At 28.7% G+C, this 20,918-nt stretch overlaps 3 protein-coding genes across 9 annotated transcripts; 2 read left to right on the top strand and 1 right to left on the bottom strand.

The window, feature by feature from the left end:
• The first annotated feature begins 1,594 nt into the window (after positions 1-1,594).
• LOC130940593 (uncharacterized) lies at positions 1,595-5,319 on the top strand. Of its 2 annotated transcripts, XM_057868782.1 has the most exons (9): positions 1,595-1,688; positions 2,077-2,111; positions 2,210-2,823; positions 2,985-3,173; positions 3,319-3,410; positions 3,629-3,688; positions 3,807-3,876; positions 4,366-4,569; positions 4,735-5,318. In XM_057868782.1, the coding sequence occupies exons 3-9, from the start codon at positions 2,236-2,238 to the stop codon at positions 5,140-5,142; spliced, it is 1,611 nt and encodes a 536-aa protein (XP_057724765.1). In that variant the 5' UTR covers positions 1,595-1,688; positions 2,077-2,111; positions 2,210-2,235; the 3' UTR covers positions 5,143-5,318. The 2 variants fall into 2 exon arrangements, with proteins under 2 accessions (XP_057724765.1, XP_057724764.1); XM_057868781.1 differs by having other exon boundaries at positions 2,077-2,823; positions 4,735-5,319.
• A 125-nt stretch (positions 5,320-5,444) lies between these two features.
• Positions 5,445-10,571, bottom strand: LOC130940390 (uncharacterized). 6 transcript variants are annotated; one of them, XM_057868514.1, is made up of 8 exons: positions 10,317-10,571; positions 9,138-9,337; positions 8,494-8,936; positions 8,252-8,333; positions 7,979-8,073; positions 6,289-7,875; positions 6,150-6,215; positions 5,445-5,935 (listed from the first exon to the last, which is right to left on the bottom strand). In XM_057868514.1, the coding sequence occupies exons 1-4, from the start codon at positions 10,516-10,518 to the stop codon at positions 8,297-8,299; spliced, it is 882 nt and encodes a 293-aa protein (XP_057724497.1). In that variant the 5' UTR covers positions 10,519-10,571; the 3' UTR covers positions 5,445-5,935; positions 6,150-6,215; positions 6,289-7,875; positions 7,979-8,073; positions 8,252-8,296. The 6 variants fall into 6 exon arrangements, with proteins under 6 accessions (XP_057724497.1, XP_057724496.1, XP_057724494.1 ...); XM_057868513.1 differs by lacking the exon at positions 6,150-6,215; XM_057868511.1 differs by having other exon boundaries at positions 5,445-6,215.
• LOC130940389 (two-pore potassium channel 3-like) lies at positions 5,668-7,236 on the top strand. Its single transcript, XM_057868508.1, has 2 exons — positions 5,668-6,668; positions 7,069-7,236. Exons 1-2 carry the CDS (start codon positions 5,668-5,670, stop codon positions 7,211-7,213), a joined length of 1,146 nt encoding a protein of 381 aa, XP_057724491.1. The 3' UTR covers positions 7,214-7,236.
• Positions 10,572-20,918: the final 10,347 nt, after the last annotated feature.

Raw genomic sequence — 20,918 nt, forward strand, 5'->3', positions numbered from 1 at the left:
AACTTAATAAAATAAAAAATGAAAAATCTAATCATCTTTAAATTAAGATTCTGAAATTCATACTTCATAAAAACAAAATTTTCTATTTTGGGAATTTTTCCTTCACTTTCACTGACTCCTTCCTACTAATAATACTGCTAGTGTAAAGATTCCTTTTAAGATTCATAAAAAAGAAAAAATCTTATATTCCTACAACTACAAGTCCTCACTGAAAAATTTGTACTTTACTCTTTGATGTTCAAAATATACGCTTTATCCTCCTAAATTTTAGAAAATTCTGCAAATTAACCTTTGAAGATTGAAATTTTCAATTTTCCTACTATATTATGAGTGTGTTTGGGAAACCTGTTGGAAGAGAAGAAACACGTTTAAATTTCTTGAAAGTTTCAACTTTTGGTTTGGCAAATTTTTTTCTCATGAACGCAGAAGTGATTCTGCTGCCAAAATCAGCGTTTACAAGAAGCAACTATTTTTAGCTTCTGCGTTTTCTTAACGGGCTTTTAGCCATAGATATTAACCTTTTATTTATTTTTTACCAACTTTATCCTTTGTATATGTTATTGTATTATTTATAAAATTCTTGTTATTTCTATTTATATGAGCTCTAATTTTCTATTATTTATTATTTTTATTTTTTTAACTATTTGTTTGACATTATACACTTTTATAATCGTGATTTTTATGTATTATGTTTGTTATTATCTTTTTATAATATGATTTATTAATTCTATTAGGTAAAGTAAATTAAATAAAAAAATTAACTGTAAATAATAATAATAGTAAAAAATTATAACATACTAAAAAAAGAGTACTAAAAATACTAAAAATATATATAAAAAGATCATTAAAAACTTTTAGATTTGTTTCAATCACTTAATTTTTTTTATTATTTTCAGTACTATCTTTTATAATTGTAATTCTCCTATACTATATTTTAGTGTAACTTTTTATAATATAGATTATGATTCCATTAAAAAAGATAAATTAAATAAAAAATTAATCATATATAATAATAAAATCATAAACGTTGGATTTCAAATTAATATTAAGAATAAGAATATTGAGAGTACTAGAATAAGAGTACGATGTAAAAAAATACTAAAGTAACATTTAATACTTAAAAAATGTAACATATTTGATTAAATATTCTTATATATATATATATATATCTAAAATATATAATTTTTATTTTTATTTAAAAAAATATTTTATCTATTTTTATATGTTATTTTTATTTTAGTAAGTAAATATTAATTTTATTATAAAATTAACTAATAAAATCTATTTAAATATCTAAATTAAAACAATAGGATAATATAAAAAAAATCTAAGTTGATGTCTATTTTAGTAATTTTTTATCTAAAAGTGATTTTGAATGGTATAAGCCAAACAACATTTATTTTATTATAATCCATTTTGATACAAAAATTACCAAACATAAATCACTTTAATACAAACCTACTTTTGACCAAAATCAAGTTTGCAAAATCAATTTTATGCAAACTCCCATTTGCAAACTGTAATCCAAACACACACTATAAGATTTTGATAGTAGCAAATGTTAACTTGAGAGAAACCCAAACTATATGAAAAAGGTTTCATTTTGTTCGAAAGATGTGCATGAGAATCTGCTAAGCTTCTTCAGTGTGTCACCATTCACCACGTGCGCGCCACCGTAGTTCCTAGCGGTTCTCCTCTGTCTTCTTCTTCTTCTTCTTACATATATGATTTCGATAACTGCTTTTCGTTTTGTTCTGTTGTGTTTGGTGTGAATTGTCGATAGTATCCTCAACTTCTTCTTCTGTAACTTAAAATGATTAATTATACCTTATACGCCATTTGCATATGTTCTGTGTTTACCATTTCTTTTCCTCTCCACATATTTTTTCTTTTAATAAAAGGGTAAAAAGATAATTCTTTTTTTTTTTAAATGATCTTTTTAAGAAGCTTCTTGCCGTTAGATTTTGATTTTGATTTTGTTTTTGGTTTTGTTTAGTATCTTAGGTTTCCTACTACTATGAATTATGGATTGTTATGCTCAATTTTTGAGAGTGTTCGTTTGGTGTGATAATGCAGAGTAGTGATGAATTGTGATCATGGCTGTTAAGTAGGTGAGAGTTGAGACTCTCTCCCCTCAAATCAATGGTAGTTGAGGCTCAAGTTCCTCTACTTGAGTGTGTAATGAACGTTGTGAATGAACATTATCCAGGTTCAGTAGTTGATGAACATTGTGAAATGAAGAAGCAGTGGAATCAGAAACTCCAATCTCCCTCAGGGGACAACTTGGTATCAGTAGGGGAACTTTGGACTGATGGACTAATCTGTGCCTTTGAGTTCATCAAGGGAGTTAGAGATGTGGCAAAGAAAAGATTTGAAGGAAGAAAGTTTAGTAGGAATGGCTGTGTTGATTCACCCCCAACTTTGCTAGATCAATCTGGAACCGGGGGTCTTGATGATGGTTTAGATGATTATCACCAATCACCTCATCAATTCATTGGCAAAGAGGGTCTTCCTAGAAGTTACTGGAGGCCAATTGGTTGGTCTAGGATCTCCGAACTTGTGCAGGCAGTGCGAACTGATGATGGTTGGGCTTCACAGCTGCTTGATTTCACAGATGATGAGATTGATGTTGCTGTTGCTGATGTTGCAACTCCTTACTGGGAAAGGCCTGTTGGTCCAACATGGTGGTGTCATTTGGATGCAAGCCATCCATTTGTTGTTACATGGTTGGGTAATTCTCATTGGTTACATCCTGCTATTAGCATAGCTTTGAAAGATGAAAGTAGATTAATAAGTGAACGAATGAAGCACCTTTTATATGAGGTAATGAACTAGTGGAATTTGCTATTATCTTGTTTCGAATACGTTTCCTTGTGTCCTGCATTGTATCCTATTGTTTTTCTTTTAGCCATTTCCTAAGATTAGTGTTCAAATGAAAAGGTTTTTGAATTTATGAAATCAGTCTAAAATGCTTATTTTGACAGGTTCCAGTCCGAGTCGCTGGCGGTCTGCTATTTGAACTTCTGGGGCAGTCAGCTGGTGATCCTTTAGCAGAGGAAGATGACATACCTGTTGTACTCCGATCATGGCAAGCGCAAAACTTTTTAGTTACAGCCATGCATGTAAAGGGTTCTGCATCAAACATAAATGTATTAGGCATTCTAGAAGTTCAGGTTTGTCAAGTGACTTAAGCCTTTATCTCACCAAGTTATCTGACAGTAGTTTTGCCTAAGGCATACTTCTTTAATTGTTTATATGATTTTATCTAAAGTTGTCTTAAACTAAGTACTTAAATCTCCAATGCTGCAATTCATGCAGGAGCTGCTGGCTGCTGGAGGTGCTAACATTCCGCGCACCATTCATGAAGTTGTAGCACACTTAGCTTGCCATCTTGCACGATGGGACGATAGGTTAATATTATTTCCAATAATCTATGTTTCTTTTGCCTTTTAATTCTATTTATGACCTTTGTGTAAGAGATAAATGAAATCTTGAATACAGCCGAATTATGGATCAAAAGGTGTTGCTTTCAGACAATAACTTTTATTTTGTTTAGTGTAGAATGGTCATGATTCTAATACTTTGATGTTCATTTAAGAACATTGAGTTTCTCCATTGGATGTCATAGGTTGTGGCGTAAACACATCTTTGGGGCTGCAGATGAAGTTGAGTTGATGTTTATGAACAGGTGATTGCATTTTCTTTAGATCATTATACATAAAACGTTTATCTTCAATGGCTGATCTACCTTTTCCGTTCATAACTTGGATATGCATTATACAATAAGTTCTTTTGTTTCTTGACAGGAGAAACCATGAGGATTTACATCTATTCACAATAATATTGAACCAGGAAATTAGAAGATTATCGACCCAGGTAAAACTATGTAGAATGACATATACTGTACTTTATTTGTAGAAAATCAGTGATAAATTATAACGTTGTTTTGTGAATTATATTGTTGCTGATTATGTTTTAGAATTTCATACGTCTAACTTCTATAACTTTAATATGTCATAATGTTGTGTTTTTTAAATTTTTTGTGTTAAGTAATTAATAATGACATGATCATGGTGCTTTGGTAACTTAGCTTATATGTTCTATATCAGTCAAATCCTTCTGAAATATTAGTGTTCATGTTTACCTTATTTGAACATGGAAGGAAGGAGTAAACAAATGTATGCAAAAACTAGCTGGCCAATTTTTCTGTCAGCTTTTGTTTACAAATATCTATATATTTTGTCATGCATACTCTAATCGCTACTCATTTCAAATGGTACTCTACTATGAACATAAGTATTATATGTGTAACTTGTGTACATAGAAATTTATACATTTATCTATGCTCCTTGTATGGCCTAGCAGGTTATAAGAGTGAAATGGTCGCTCCACGCGCGAGAGGAAATTGTTTTTGAACTTCTTCAACAGTTGAGAGGAAATACAACAAGAGCCTTGCTGGAAGGAGTAAGAAAGAGTACTAGGCAAATGATTGAGGAGCAAGAAGCAGTTCGAGGACGGTTGTTCACCATACAAGATGTCCTGCAAAGCACAGTCCGTGCATGGTTGCAGGTTTCCGAAATCATAACAGATTACTGAACTATATCAATATATTTATGATTCGTTAATGTTTTATTCAATTATGCATAATACCTCAAAATTGGTTCCTAACAACAAATTAGTCTCTAATAGTAAGGGTATCTTTGCATAGTCTTACACTCTTGCTACTTATTTTAGGATAAAAGCCTCACGGTTACACATAACCTTGGAATATTTGGGGGTTGTGGCCTTGTTCTTTCCATCATCACCGGACTATTTGGTATAAACGTTGACGGAATACCTGGAGCCGAAGGAACTCCTTATGCGTTTGGCCTATTCTCTGCCGTCTTGTTTGTGTTGGGAGCTATACTTATTGGAATCGGATTGGTTTATCTCGGTTTGAAGAAACCCATAATGCAAGAAAATGTTGCAGTGAGAAAGCTGGAGCTTGAAGAGCTGGTCAGGATGTTTCAACATGAAGCAGAAACTCATGCTCAAGTGCGAAAAACAGGTCCTCGTATGGATGTTCCACCCACTGCAGAAGTTAGGGGAGCACCAAGTGGTGCAAATAATCGCTCTGTTTTCTCAAGGTTTTTCAATTTATAGATATTGTACTTTTGTATGGTAGAAGATCTTTAGATTTTTTGTGTATCATTGTGATTATTCTCTAATAAAAAGGTTGATCCAATGTAAAAATGAATTTCCTTGAAGTTGAATTTAAAAATTGATTTGTCTCCTAAAATCTGGGTTCAATTTGCAGAATAACTTTTGTACCTAGTACTTATACTTTGTCCTGTTCTGTACACATGGGATTTAGTTGAGGCCAAAATGTATTTCAATTCAGGTTTATGTGAATGTTACACTTAAATTTGAATAATCAAATATAAAGTTTTGAAACCCAATTGATATTAGCCAAATAATATATTATTAAAAACATCAAAACAATAGTTTAGTAGGGTAACTTATGAATAGTTCTTTATAACATGTAGCAATTTAGAGCCATATGACTCTTAGGTGAATAGCTAAATTCAGAACCAACACTTCATTCTTCTAGTTTGACTTGTAGTTGGATGAACATTGCTTCTTGCTTGCTAATGCTAGCATTAGTCTCCAACTGTATCTGAATGCACCATGTTGTCTTCACTATGCATGAGTCCCTTCTCCAGCAAAGGAGAAGAAGCACATTCACCACCAAGCACACAAACATCACACCATGAACTGTGTCTCCATGATCATGTTCTTGCTGCTCCATCACTGAGCCAATCCACATCTCCTTATATAAACCTCTTAGAAAACTTGAGCATCTCAAAAAGGATGACTGCACATCGCTCACGTTCTGCACCGGCCGTACTATTCACCAACACTGGCATAGACTTTCATGAGCCCTCTGAACCTAGACCTATACAAAATTCATCAACCTTAATGGTAAGGGTATCTTTCGTCTCTGTATTCTTGTATTTGGCAATTGGTGTTGCAGTGTACATGATAAATGGGAGTTTCAAGGGTACCACCACACTTAAGCTTATAGATGCTATTTACTTCACGGTAGTAACTCTAAGCACAATTGGATTTGGAGATATTGTTCCTGATGCAACATCTACCAAGATCTTTACCTGTGGTTTCATTTTGGTTGGTTTTGGACTTACTGGTTTTCTCCTCAGCAGCTTGGTTGAATACATCTGTGATACTCAAGAAGCATTCACATTGAGCATGATGGATGAGAATAGATATAAGAGAATTCTCTGGACTTACATAGTTGATGAAGAGAAAGGAAGAATGCGAATCCGGACAAAAGTTTCTTTAGCTTTGGTTGTTGTCATTGGCTGCATCGCAACAGGAGCAGTCACCGCTCACTTTCTAGAGGGTATGAATTGGATAGACAGTTTCTATCTCTCCATTACGTCTGTTACGACAGTTGGTTATGGCGATTATGCTTTCAAAACTGTAACCGGAAGATGCTTTGCAATTATCTGGCTTTTGGTAAGTACATTGGCAGTTGCTAGGGCCTTTCTGTACCTAACTGATTATAGCATGCACAAGAGGAAACGTAAGGTGGCAAAATTGGTTCTTCATAAGAAGATAACTATGTCAGATTTAGTAGCTGCAGACCTTGATAATGATGGATCAATAAGGTATGTTGAGTTTGGTTTTTCTTATTACATGTTTCCTTGTCCTTTTTTCACAATATGCAGAAGAATAGAATCATTCAAATTCAATGCATTTAAGTTACAAAAGCAGAAATGGACACAACATTGGCCAAAATTTATAGCTTAAGCTAGTTTTAGTCGCTTGAAAATTGAAATGACAAAAATTATAGGATAAACTAGGTGTAGTTACATAATAGCATTTCAATGCATGATGAGACAGAAATGAAAGAACCATCATCATCAAGATCAACATTAATAACTGATATCCAATCCAAGAACAGTATATTTGCATACACCATTTTCTCCACCCTCAAGGAAGGAATAAATGAGTAATAACATATTTCACTCTTCTCAATCCTCTAACCTTTCACATTTGTTCTTGCAGCAAGTCCGAATTTCTTATCTACAAGCTCAAGGAAATGGGAAAAATAACTGAGACTGACATTCTGCAAATAAGCAAACAATTTGATTCCTTGGGTTGTGGCATCTATGGCAAGATTAGTGTTGCTGACCTTATGGTAAATGTCTAATTCAAATATTTACTTGGGTTGTTAGGCATTATGAACCATGGAATATGGATGCACTAGGAGGTGGGAGCACTACCCTTTTGATCTTGCACAAATATTTCAAAAGTGAAAGGTATCTTATCATGGTTGTCAGTGATGTTCTTAGTGCAAGTTCCATTTGTTTGCTGGTGTGATGTCATACACCAATGTGAACAGAATACACAATTTGGATTGCTGTTGTACTCTTTTAACTGAATAAAAATCACGCTCTTTCATATAAATAGTTTGATCCCATTTTTGCCACAAAATAATATCCATTGCTTGCTTCATATCATATATAATGAATGTGCTAATATATTCATTAATGTAATTATAGTTACTTATTCTAATGAGTGTTTTAAAAAGTTTTGAAACAATTGTAATCATAATTCCATCTTTTTCTACTTACAAAATAAATAAATAATAACAACGGCAAGAAAAATAGCAATAATACCGGGAAAAAAATGGTTTCATTAGTCAGCGATCTAAGTAATGATTAAACAAAATATTAACTATTGTCATTGGAATTTCATCCATAGTTGCAAAGCCTCCCAATATGACTGGATTTTGTGGTATTGAATGGAACAAAATAGTATAAAATGTGAATCTTGTAAGCCATATTTACAAACTCCACACCTTGTAGCTACCTGATACATATCAGATGTATGATTTAACATAGTAATTCTTCATGAAAATTATAAAACCACTAGGAGATTAACACAATGGTTAATTCTAAGGATGCTCCATTACCTTAAGCAGAAAGCACAATGGAAGTTTTAGGCATTGACAAGCTACTTCACTGAGTTATCCTTAGTCCTTAGGCAATTTGTTCCAATCTGCTACTTCTGTAATGGGATCAGACAAAGAAAGTTGGAAGGACTAGCGGTATTTGAAAAAAATCAACAATGCTATTTGTTGTAATAATAGCCATATCCCATGTGCCTTTCTTGTTCCTACATTGAGTTAATAAGGGCCATAAGAACATTGTGGCAAACTTTTCTTACAAATGAAGGTAGTGCTCACCTGGCGGCAGAAGATGAGTTGGGCAACACAAAATTGATCAGATCCTCAGTTTTGACTCTGTGATACATTGATACTTGCAATTCTGTGAGTTTGAAATTTCGAAAGTTTTAGATTACTCTGGTCTTTTTTCTTCATATATTATTCTCATTTCTCAACAATACTTAAAACCCAAAAACAAATTGTATTTAAATTTTCAAAGAAGAAAATAAGAATTTATGCTTGTATAGATTGAAAAGTGATACCTCTGTCTTATTGTGCGGATGCTCTCGAGAAGTTCTGTTGTTTGTTGCAACCTGGAATTTTTTGGTCTCTCTTCACTGTCCAGAACCAACGTTGAGACATTCAAAACAGTAACTAGTTCAGCTTCAATTTCGTCAAGCTTTTTATCTATATTTTCCAGGAATTCGTCATAAGCAGATGTACATGACAAGCAGCTAACAGTATTGTCTTCATTCCAACTGTCATTGCTAAGTGATCCCTGAATATTCACAGCCTCCTCATCATCTAGTCGGTTCCCTTGAATATCACTGAAATTCATTGTGTTTGGTTCTGAGTCATCCTCGGAGAAATCTTCTTGAACCTCCTCCGTTGGTGCAACAATTCGAATGGGACTTGAAGCATCTTCTATTGTGTCTTCCATGTTCATTGTGGACCCAATGAGCTGACTTTCTTTCAAAGATATTGCCTGAAACCACAAGAAGTTTCCATTATAATAGTTCTAAGGAGATTTCCTGCCCTGCTTTTGGTTTTAAGCCATTACTAATTTATAGAAAAAAAAGGTTCTAGAGACATAATCAGTTCTTAAATAAAGTTATAAAGGGTTTACAAACTTCAAAGGGTATATTTTCCAAATGAAACTCTGAGAGTACTAATGCATTCCCTTTACCTCGCTTAGCTTTGTGGATAGCTCATCAAGCAATTCGATGCGGCTTTTAGACTTTTCCAGAGCTTGCAACACCTTCTTCCTCTGGAAAAGCATTTCCCTTGCACCATTTTCATCTCCCCTCTGAATGCTTATAGCTGCTTGTTTTTGGAGCTTCTCTGCAGCTTCTGACAGCCGCAGGAGCCTCATTCTAGCATTATTTGCTGCACCAAACACCCCACATAAGTTTTTATATAATTTCCATGATAAAAGCAATGATAACAACCGAGCCGTTAGCCACTAGGTAGATTTCCAACAATGGTTAGATTCAAATAGATAAAGAAAATCATAACATAGTTTCAAAAGGCAGAACTTTGAACTTTGTCAGGGAACTCACAATAGTATTATTTACCACTAACATTAAACTAGACCTAATGCACACACCATTTGACAATTGCACAATTTGTAAAGTAGTATCTGCATTGAAAATCATATGTCTAGGACGCAGGACCTCTCAAGTTTTTTTTTTTTTCTGTTTTTCTCATTGTTCTTTTCTCTCCTGGTGAAATGATACAAGTTCAAATTCACATAGTCTGAAAAGAGTTCTTTTGGTTTTTGGATTTTGTTTTTTCTACTTGAACAGTAACCTACAGGATTCTTGAAATGGCAATTACTTATAGTAATATTATAAGGACCAATTGGATCATGGATCCTATTAACTATTTGACATCATTCAGTTGCAAGGCACTATCTCCTTTCTTGAGCAGCTTCCAAGGTCAACAAACAATGCCCCTTTTGCAAATATGGTCAGGTTAAAATTTCTGCTCTAATATATAGGTGATACCCTTTTTTTGTCTAGTGTAAGAAAGCAGCATTTGCATGTGAAAATGATTACCTTAGAAATTTCTGTTCTCACTCATTACTATCAACCCCCACTTTGATAAAAGAACCCTCAATTAGTAAATCTAATAATTGCAAAGGGATATTGGGAAGGAAAAAAAAAACAACATTTTCCTAATTCTCATGAATAGTTAATAGTTAATTAGTTATAGGTAACGTAACTAGGTTCCCATGTGACATAATTCACTAGGTTAGGGTTAGCAGCTAAATTTTTCATTTTTCCTTTACTCTAATAAAGTTATCTAATTGAGAAGGAAATTGAGTGTATGAAGAAGTAAAATTGAAGAGGAAGATAGAGAATACCCTTGGTAGTGGTGGTGTTCGCTTCAGCATGAAGATGATCGAGCTGAGAACGAAGGTGTTCAGAACTGTTGATATTTGATGAAGTTGAAGAAGAAGCAGAGCACTTGATGATGATGTTGATGGGTCTCAGTGAAGGTCTGTGGCTATGGCTGCTGGGAACAGCAATGGCAATGGGAATGGGGGAGGCACACTTCGCTATCATCTGTTCTCTCTTCTTTCTCTCTCTCTCTGAAGCACACTCTGCAACAGAAAACGATTTTTTAATAAAAGCAAAAATATTTTAATTTTTTTCTTATTTAAAAAAAATATTCAAAATAACAGAAAATTAAAGTTATTTGGTTAAGAGTCATCTTGTTATTTGAAAAAATGGAATGGGATCAAATTGGTACTTTACTCTAAAAAGAATTTAAATTGGACGTTTCGAATTTTATTAAAATAAAATAAAATTTTTTAATATATAAATTATAAGAATATTTAAATTTAAATTAATCTAAATTAAACCGCTCATTTAATATAATTAAAAAAAATCAATCAAAGTTATACTAATTTAGATTTCGTTGGATTCTAATTATACAAGATCTCATAGATTTTGTCGGATAATTCAAACTACACAATATAATATAATATTATTATTTTATTATTATATTTATATTTTACTTGTAATATTTTTAATTTATTATATATTTGTATCTTATTTATAGAATATTATTATTATTATTATTTAGTGGATATTTTACAAATTTAAAATTTATTTATTTATTTATTTACTATTATTATTATGTTATTATTAATTTTTTAAGATACAATTTAAATTTGTTATATCATTATTAATTATTTGAAATATGGTATTGAGATCTATTATATATATTTATTTTTTTTAATTTACAAAATTGTCAATTCAAACTATTTGAAATTGAATAAAATTGAATCGAATTATCTATAAAAAATTATTTAACTTAAAATCTTAAAATATTAAATTAATGAGTCTATTATTTTATAAATTTCTCATTCTTTTTTATTTTTTTTATATGAGATTAACTTTAACACTCCTCACACCTATAATATTAACAAATTAGACTTTCGATTTTTAACGTGATGAATTTAACAAATTTAAAATATGCAAATCGGATGGTAAGATTTGCTTCCACTCCATTTTTTTTTTTTTTTGAAACTCCTTTCTAACCCAATGTATCTATTATTCTCTCCTCTCGATGTCATAAGCAAAAAAATTAACCTAACAATATCTTTATGTAAAATTAATTTTTGAGATATCAATATATATTATATCAAATAATTTAATAAATTATATTAATTATCTAATATTTTTTAAATTATTATTTTTACACTAGTTTATGTAAATAATCACTTGTATAAAAAAAGACAGTAACTGAAAGATCGATGAGAGTCAAATAAAAAATTCTAAAGTTGAACTAGTTGCCAAATAAATAACATCAATTTGCATAATAATTTTGATGGCCAAGGTACTTGAATCCATCATTTATTTATTTATTTTTTGCATATTTATACGAATTTGAAGTATTATATATTCTTTTTCTAAGTATTTCTAAGAGCAACTTTTAATTTTGTTACATTTGCCAAATAGAGAAAAGTTAAAAATTTCCAAAGGTATTTATTTCTCTTGTTTTAGTGGAATGTAGCATATCACAAATTAATATCAAGTATAACAATACTAATTTCTTTTGAAACCCTAAGGTGGGTAGACAAATTAACATATATTATAACTATACTGAATTACTAATTACTAATTTAGTAATTTTATATACAAAATTTTGACTTTTGACTTGTGAATTCCGGATAGAAAGAGAAGTAGTGTGACCTACATATGCTTATTTATAGGAAAGTGGATCCTCTTTTTTTTATTATTATAATTTTTTTATTATTTAATATTTTTTATATATTTCTTTTAACCTCACTTAAAAAAATAAAAAATAAAAAATTATACTTGACTAAATAATTTAAAAAATTTAAGAGGATCCATTCTATAATCTTAATTTTCATAAACAGCTAGAGATAGGTATTATTTATTATTAACAAGCTGCTTTACAAAGTTTAATTAGGATGATAATTAATGTATTAATAATTAATGATGAACAGATAAGCAAATAAAGGGCTTGATTTGACCTTGTGTAACCAAGGGCCTTTTTACATTTCAACGATAAGAGTAAGTATAGAAAAATTTTAATTTGTTTGGGTGTGGGACATTTCGATTTTAATTCTAAGATAATAGTGATTTTACTTGAATTATTTCTTAAAAAATGTGTTTTGCAATCAATAATATTGTTGACATTTTATTAACTTGGATATTTCCATTATATTATTAAATGAATTAGAAGATGCCATAAAATACTACATATAAAATCATTTAATTTTTTAGAACATAAAATTATTATATTATACGATCATTTTTTTAGAATATAATATTTAAACTGTTATATGAATAATTTTATATTTTAATATATTCTCTCATGTTATGGATTTTATATTTAGTTTCTTAACATAGTAATATATTATCTCATATTTTAAATTGTTACATGAATAATTTACACGAAACACTTAGCTTCTAATTTTAGATTAAACATGTTGGCATAAATATATTACTATTCTTCTAATAGTAATATAATTTTTTTTTTCTTTTTCACTTGTCAAATGACTATAGTTTATTATTCAAAATTTTTACATTAATCTTTATAATCGAGTTGATGTGTAAAACATTACTTACTATTTTTAATTTCCTATTCATTTATAAAATAATATTAGAAAACCAAAACTTTTTAGCCAACATTAAATAAATTTTTAAAATTATTTTATTTATTTTAAATTATAAATCTTAAATTATATATAATTTTTTAATCTTTAATAGTGTACTCTAAATCATAAATCATAAATTTTAGTATTGACTAATAATATTAACTAACTAAAAATTAAAAAAAAAAGATAAATAGATCCCTAACTTTTTAATTCGAAGACACATAGATTTTTTATTAATTGAAAATACAAAAACATTCATAACCTTCTAAAATACGAAACATTTATGTCCTTCTATCCAAAATATATAAAGACAAATCAATCTTCCACGATGTCTTGTATTTTAAAAAATGAGAGATGTTTTTATATTTTTAATTAATAAAAAATTATTTATTTTCGAAATAAAAAAATACAAAAATTTATTTGTGGTTGACTCAAAAATTAATTCATACACTTTTTTTATTTATATATTCATGCACTTTCTGTTATATATTTATATATTGATTTTTAGTTGGGATGTCCTTATTCATATAAGAAGAGATTCTTCGTACAGCACAAACCTAACAAACAACCTACCCAAGTTGACAAAATATATAATTGACAATCAATAATTAATATGAATTGATATATAACAATAATTATAAGTGATGTTCTTAATTATTATATCATACACAAACGACACACAAACATGTTAACAATTTCACGCTCCTCATATAATTGATGGGGTTTTCGTTTCATAGCCAAGGACAATGATGATGATGATGAACACATGAAATCTATCTTGGTTACCATCAATTTCTTTTTCCATTTTTTCATGAATATATAGATGGCGAATGAAATATCATATCATCGAAAGTACACACAAATTTCGTAATTCGTTTTATTAGTTAAACTTCGAACCAATTATTGGAACATGTTGTACACTTTTATTTATTGATAAAATAAAATTTGATGTGGTTTTTATTTTACTTTGTTGTTTGAGCTTAATCCGAGTAGTTAAATTATTGTTGACTTTATTTATCCAATTACATCTTTTTACAATTCAATAATGAGTTTAACATCCTAACTGAAAATTTCTGTATATTTAGTATATAGATTATTTATCATTTTAAGGTTGTGTTTATTTAATTCAAACGCACAAAATACTGAGATAGAAATATAAAAATATAAAATTATATTTATCAGATAAGATATAAATAAAAATATTATGTTTAAATACACTGAATTAGTATATTTTATATCTATACTGATGAGAAAAATATAGATATATAATTTTTTATTATTTTTATAATTTAATTTTTATTATTATATTTTTTTAAATTTTAATAAAAAATGAGAATAAATTGAATTTTCATAATTTGTTATAATTTATCATTAAATAAAATATAAGAACACTTTTATATTTCTGTCCTCTGTATCTTATCTTCAGTGTCTTATCTTATCATATTCTCAGCATCAAACGCAACTTAATATAACAAGAGATATATACTAGCCTCGTTAGAATTATTGTTGGGCCATTTTAGAGAATTTTTTATCACCAGAAAAATTCAAAAAAAAAAACGTTAAATTAACGAATTTCTTATTTAATAAAATTTTATTTTTTTAATATAAAACTAATTCTTCATACTCCTCGTGTTTACCTTTTCTTTTTTAACTGTCATGACCTAAAAGTTAAAGTTTATTATATATAGTTCAGTTAGGTCTATAAAATTTATTATATATAAAGTTTATTATTTTATTAATTAACCAGACATATATGATTGTGGTAATAAATGCCCTTTATGATATAGTTGAGTCAATCATGCATCTTATTCTTATTTGAGTTAATACACGTACCGTTTATATTAGTAGATGTGATTATAATTGAGCAAAAAAAAAAAAAAGTTTATTCTATATAATAGGGGTGCACATGGGGCCGGGTGAAGCCGGGTTTGCGTTGATCCGAACCCGATCCTAAATAATGACCGGGTCTATTTATGAGACCCTTACCCGGCCCTAGACCCGATGAAATCGTATTACTTTCGGGCCACACTAAAGCCGGGTCTAGACCAGGTGAAGCCCGGGTCTTGATCAACTTTATCACGACATTACCAAAAGTTGGATTCTACATCTCTTAAACCTCTAAATTTTGGAAAATAATTATTCCATAACATCACAACATTCACATAATAACACAAGAATCAACCCTTCTTCAAAATTAAAGCATAACCACAATCAATACTAATATTGTCTAATAACACCAAATATTTAAATCAATACAAATAACATAATGTTATGCATTCTAAACATAAAACATTAACTTATAGTCTTATAATGACTAATAACATAAAATATTAAAGTTTACAATACTTAAATTTCACATAAGAATAGCCATAATCCATCACTAATAACACAAAATATTAATTGTGTATGATGACTGGGCCACCGAGCCGAATTCGGGTGACCCGAGCTATGGTCCTGACCCGACCCGAAATAATGACCGGGTCTATTTTTGAGACTCTTACCCGACCCTAAACCCGGTGAAATCACACCAAATTAGCCCCTAAAGTATTTGGGGCCGGGCCGGATTTTCGGGCCGGGTCGAGCCATGTGCACCCCTACTATATAACTATAAGCATTTTAGAGTCAAATATAGTTATTTATAATTTACACTATATAAGTCATGCAATTTTAAAACCCGCTTTAATTTAGGTTATGTTTGGTTAGGGTACGGTAAAAATAGAGTAAATTCTTTAGTAAACTGTGTTTGAATAAAGAGAAATTACAAAATAGGCAAAAACTAATTAACTTCTCAAAATTCATTCTTCTTATTAGCTAAATAGATATGCAAACAAATTAAAAATTTAAAAATATTTTTTCAAGGTTTTTTTTTAAGGTTCCCTTTTTGTTTTAACTCGTATATAAACAAAAGGGAGGAGGATTTGAATGATGCATGAAATATACAAAAAAATATTTAAATAGTTATCAGAATTTATTATTTTTAATTATTAATTTAATTTATTTATTTTAATAATTTAGTAATATATTTTTAGTCTATATTTTTTAATATTAATAAATAATTACTGACCAAAAATAATACAATTTGACTGACTTTCTAATATTTTTTTAATGTGTTTCCATCGAAGTCAAATCAAACTAAATTATGCTTCTATCTACTTACTTCTTCCTTATTAATTTTCAGCTTTATTATTTTGTTTAGTGGGGGCCACTTTATTTGAATGTGATATGATCATTTAACCGGTGGTGCTCTTTGTTGGATTTGCACCCACCTATAAAAAAAGTCTTCGGTTAATTATACCAACTTCTCATATCTATGATATATGTACCAATATTAGAGGCAATCCTTCAATGAAGAACTAGACATTATAAGTGCCCTACCTATTAAGGGATAATTTAAAAAAAAAAATGTCCCCATTTGTAGAAAAGAGTTGGCTTTAAAAAAAAAAGAAAAAATATATATAGGTGGTCTATTATCTATGTATGTATATATCAAGCAGCTTGAGAATTAGGGATTGTTATATTGTTTGTTATAATTAATGCGGTGTTCATATAAAGACGCGTATAATGTTTTTTTGTAAAGACGCTTATGTATCGTATTATTATTGAACGTATTAATGAATTGGTTATTTTTTAATTTTTTAACAAATTAAAATAAAATCGATTTTTATAATAATAATAATAATAATAAACCTAATTTTTTTAGGGATCTAATTATATTTTTTAATTTTTAGGGATTTAAATGTCTACAAAACAATAAGTTAAGAATATATTTATTTTTTTATCAAAAAAATTAAGGATATTCGATTTAAATTGTGTATTTTGATCAAATTAAATCGAGTCTAATAATTATAATGTAGACAATTAGGTTTATTATTATTACTATAATAAATCGATTTTGTTTTGGTTTATTAAAAAATAAATTATTAATTAATTTAATAAAAATGTCTAATAATAACATTACATATATAAATGTTTTTAAAAAAAATATTTTTAGTATTTTTATCAAAGTGGTCTCATTAATATAATCGTGCATGTGAGGATTGAGATATTTGTTTTCAGCAATAATATTACTATATATATACGCGAAATAATATGTGAAAACAAAAATTATATTTTCAAATATGTGTGTGTGTTTTTTTTTTAATAAGTAATGTGATGGTTAAAGTCGTTTTTCTTGGGTCAAATATAAATACTAATATCGTATCTTAATCATTAATTTTCAATTTCTATACAAAATGTTGCCGTGCTCATATTTAATCCTAGCTAACAAAAACAGGTTTAAATAATTAAGGTAAAAAAATTCAAAATAATAGTATTTATATATTGAAAAGGTTATCATATTTTTATTAAATAAAAAATGTTATATATATTATATGTTGACTAAGGGGGGAAATGTGCAATGTGCATGCCATGTTTTAAATTTATTTTAAGCCAGTGATTAATTAACGATAAAAATGCGCGTGCTATCTTCTATCTTCTTCTGTATTATTAGTGTAGTCTTGGTCAAATGCCTGATAATTAATGTTAATTAATCAATAATTTGACCTGCATGCATATTAGTTTGTTTTTCTTTTCTTTTATTTTTTAAAGAAATAACATTATTAACATTATTATTGGACCACCGATTAATAAGTACGTGTAGTCTTTATATATTATTTGTGAATAATTTCTGGAGACATTTAATAAAGGACCAATATCTCTCTATCGAAAATTACGTGAGTTGTGCTTATTAATAGTTTAATACATATATAATAATATATATCTCATTATTATAATATTTTATTTTTGTTATGACCATTAACATTCCAAACAAAGTTGCCCTAAAGTTCATAATATATAAAGACACCATATTAGAAAACAACATACTAGAATACATTAAAATGAGGCAATGCACACACAAACCAAAACCTACTAAATAATATATAGGATAAAGTATTAAATTGGTCTTTTATGTTTGGATGTAATTCTGTTTTGATTTTTAAGGTTTAAAGTGTCCTATTTGAATCTAAAAATATTTTATTTAGCATCAATTTAGTCCCACAGTGATGTCAAAGTTAAATAATTAATGGAATGTCCTACATAACAACAGTACAATAACAAAATCGATAATCCAGAGAACAAATATAAGCTCTAGAGACACAAAATCAACCGTTGATGCATCAATACATTTATTTATCATTTTCTTTAGTTTTATAGAAAATCTTTTATTTATATTATAAGAAAAATAATAAATAAATATATTGATATATCAACGGTTGATTTCGTACCTTTGGAGTTTGTACTTGTTCTCAAGATTATCGATTTTTTTATTGTATTATTGTTACGTAGGACATTCGATTAATTATTTAAGTTTGACCTCACTGTAGAACTAAATTAATGCTAAATGAAACATTTTTTTATTCAAATAGGACACCTTAAATCTTAAAAACCAAAACAGAATTACGCCCAAACATAGAGGACCAATTTAATACTTTATCCTAATATATAATATGAGATTATTGGTTACCATAATAGATCTTGATTAAATTTCTTTGATTTAAATTTTAAAAATAACCTTTTTTATCATTGAAAAACTCTCATTCCCCTTTTAGAACGAATATATAGAAAACAATAATCGAATTAATCAAATTATTAATAATAATTATGTTACGTATATACTAAAAGTTAATTATTAAATTAATTATTTTAATTATTTATATAAAATATATATTAAAATATAAAATATACATTAAAAATATATAAAATAATATATATTTATATATAACTAAATTAGTAATTTAGTGTGTATATAATATTTTTTAAATTCTTAATAATAAAATGTAAATAAATATAATAATTTGAGCAAGACCAAAATATAAAGAAATTAAATAGAACGATCAAATAAAAATAATTCAGCAGCATATGTACTAGCTAACAATTGATAATAAAGAAAATTAAAACACTTGTCAATTAAATGACGTGGTTAAAATTTGATTAATGAAAAAGTGTAATGTAATAGAGAGCGGTAATTAGAATGAAGTTTGTTAGAAAGGGAGAAGAGTGGGTGAATGGGTGAGTTTGACCATCTTCACAAATCACAATTCGATTTTGTCTTTTGAATTTTGATTGTGATTTGATGTGAATGTGATATCATATATTATTACATACACTATAGTGTGACACCATATGATATGGCACAATTAGGGAATACAAAATGAACAAAATATGTGCCACAAAGTTCGGGCACCAATGTAAGTAACTAAATTAAAATTAAAAAAAAAAACAAAAAGATCAGATAAAGAAAGAATATAAGGTGACGTCATAACCCACTCAGCAACTACCCATAGACATAGGCGTGGTGAGTAACAGTCACATTTTGACGTTTTTAGATTCTTAAATTTCTTATTATGTTGCATTGGAAAAAAAAAACTACTAACTAATCCCAATTCCCAAGCCACTAGTTGAGAAATACTTCGTATTATTGGAAAATTAATAATACGTTTTAGATCATTTTTATAAGTATTTAGATATTATTTGAAACTTTTAATTTTAGATCGAATTGAGTTGGATTTATTAATTTAAAAATAATATAATGCTTTATTCTATATTTGTTAGTTAAGTTACTTTTTGATATGTTCAATTTTATACAAAAAAAAATATAATATTAAAAGTCTAATATCCTACGAAATACTAACATTTAATAGAGTTGTCATATTTGTATATTAAATACATTTTATACATAATGTTCATTAGATTTTTTTTAAGAGATAATAATAGTATTTTATTTAATAAAAAAATAAATATAATGTTCAAAAATAATACAAAAAATAAAAAAAAAGATTTTTAAATATTCACGAATTGGTAAAATTGTAAGAAAAAAATAACATACAAAAGTAGATAGGAAAGAAATTTAAAGATATTATGTATAAGGCAAAATAGATAGTTTCTGATTCAACTTAAGCAATGTTGTTAATACTTTTTTCGAAAGTTTCTGAACATATTCGAAAACTAGCCGACACATTTTCTTCTAAATATTTCAAACTATAATCAAAACTAGTCGAGCTCTTTTAGGGCTTGTTTCTTGAGATCCAGTTTGTAATACCAAATTTCTCCACCAATCGAAAAACAGGGAACATCTATGATCTGGAATGAGATAAGCCCAAGGACTTTTCTTCCACATTAGATTAGCATCTTTACAAAAAAAAAAAAAATAGACAGTGCATGAGTGATTTTGGAGCTGACTTACAGATTGGACAAATTGCGAAAGTGGATGGGAACCGCTGGTAGATGAGAAGCAAAACAGAAAGCTTACTATGGAGAGTTTTCCACACAAATAGCAAAATCTTATGAAGTATTTTCAGCTTTCGTAAATAGCTCTAAACTGACCTCTGTTGTCTGAAGTTCAGACAAAACTTAATGAAGATATGGTAAAATTGGTAAGCAATCTTGTACCCTGATGCAGCCTTATATGTTTTTGCTCTGTTCATTGTCTATTGAATTGTGTCTTCACCTTCTCTTAGGATTATGGAAAAGATTCACTGAGCAATTTCTAGAGAAAAAGATTTGAGATTAATACTTGATTCCACTGTTATATGGCATCACCAACTGTTCGAAGTAATACATGTCTTCCTCCATTAGATAACAAACACCTTTTTCATTTTTGTGTCCTTTTGAGAACCTTATCTTTAATTGAGTTGAAAGTCAATTTTTTAGAGTGCGTTGATAAGAGAAAGTAGACCCAATTGTTTATCTTGTGCACCTATGTGAGAAATATTCAAATGGATTGTTAGGGAGGTTCTAATAAGCTTTGGAGTGTTATTACTGAAGAATAGGATAAATTTATTAAGATTAACTTTT

Source organism: Arachis stenosperma, chromosome 7 (assembly GCF_014773155.1).
Source record: "Arachis stenosperma cultivar V10309 chromosome 7, arast.V10309.gnm1.PFL2, whole genome shotgun sequence".
In the NCBI taxonomy this organism is placed as follows: Eukaryota; Viridiplantae; Streptophyta; class Magnoliopsida; order Fabales; family Fabaceae; genus Arachis; species Arachis stenosperma.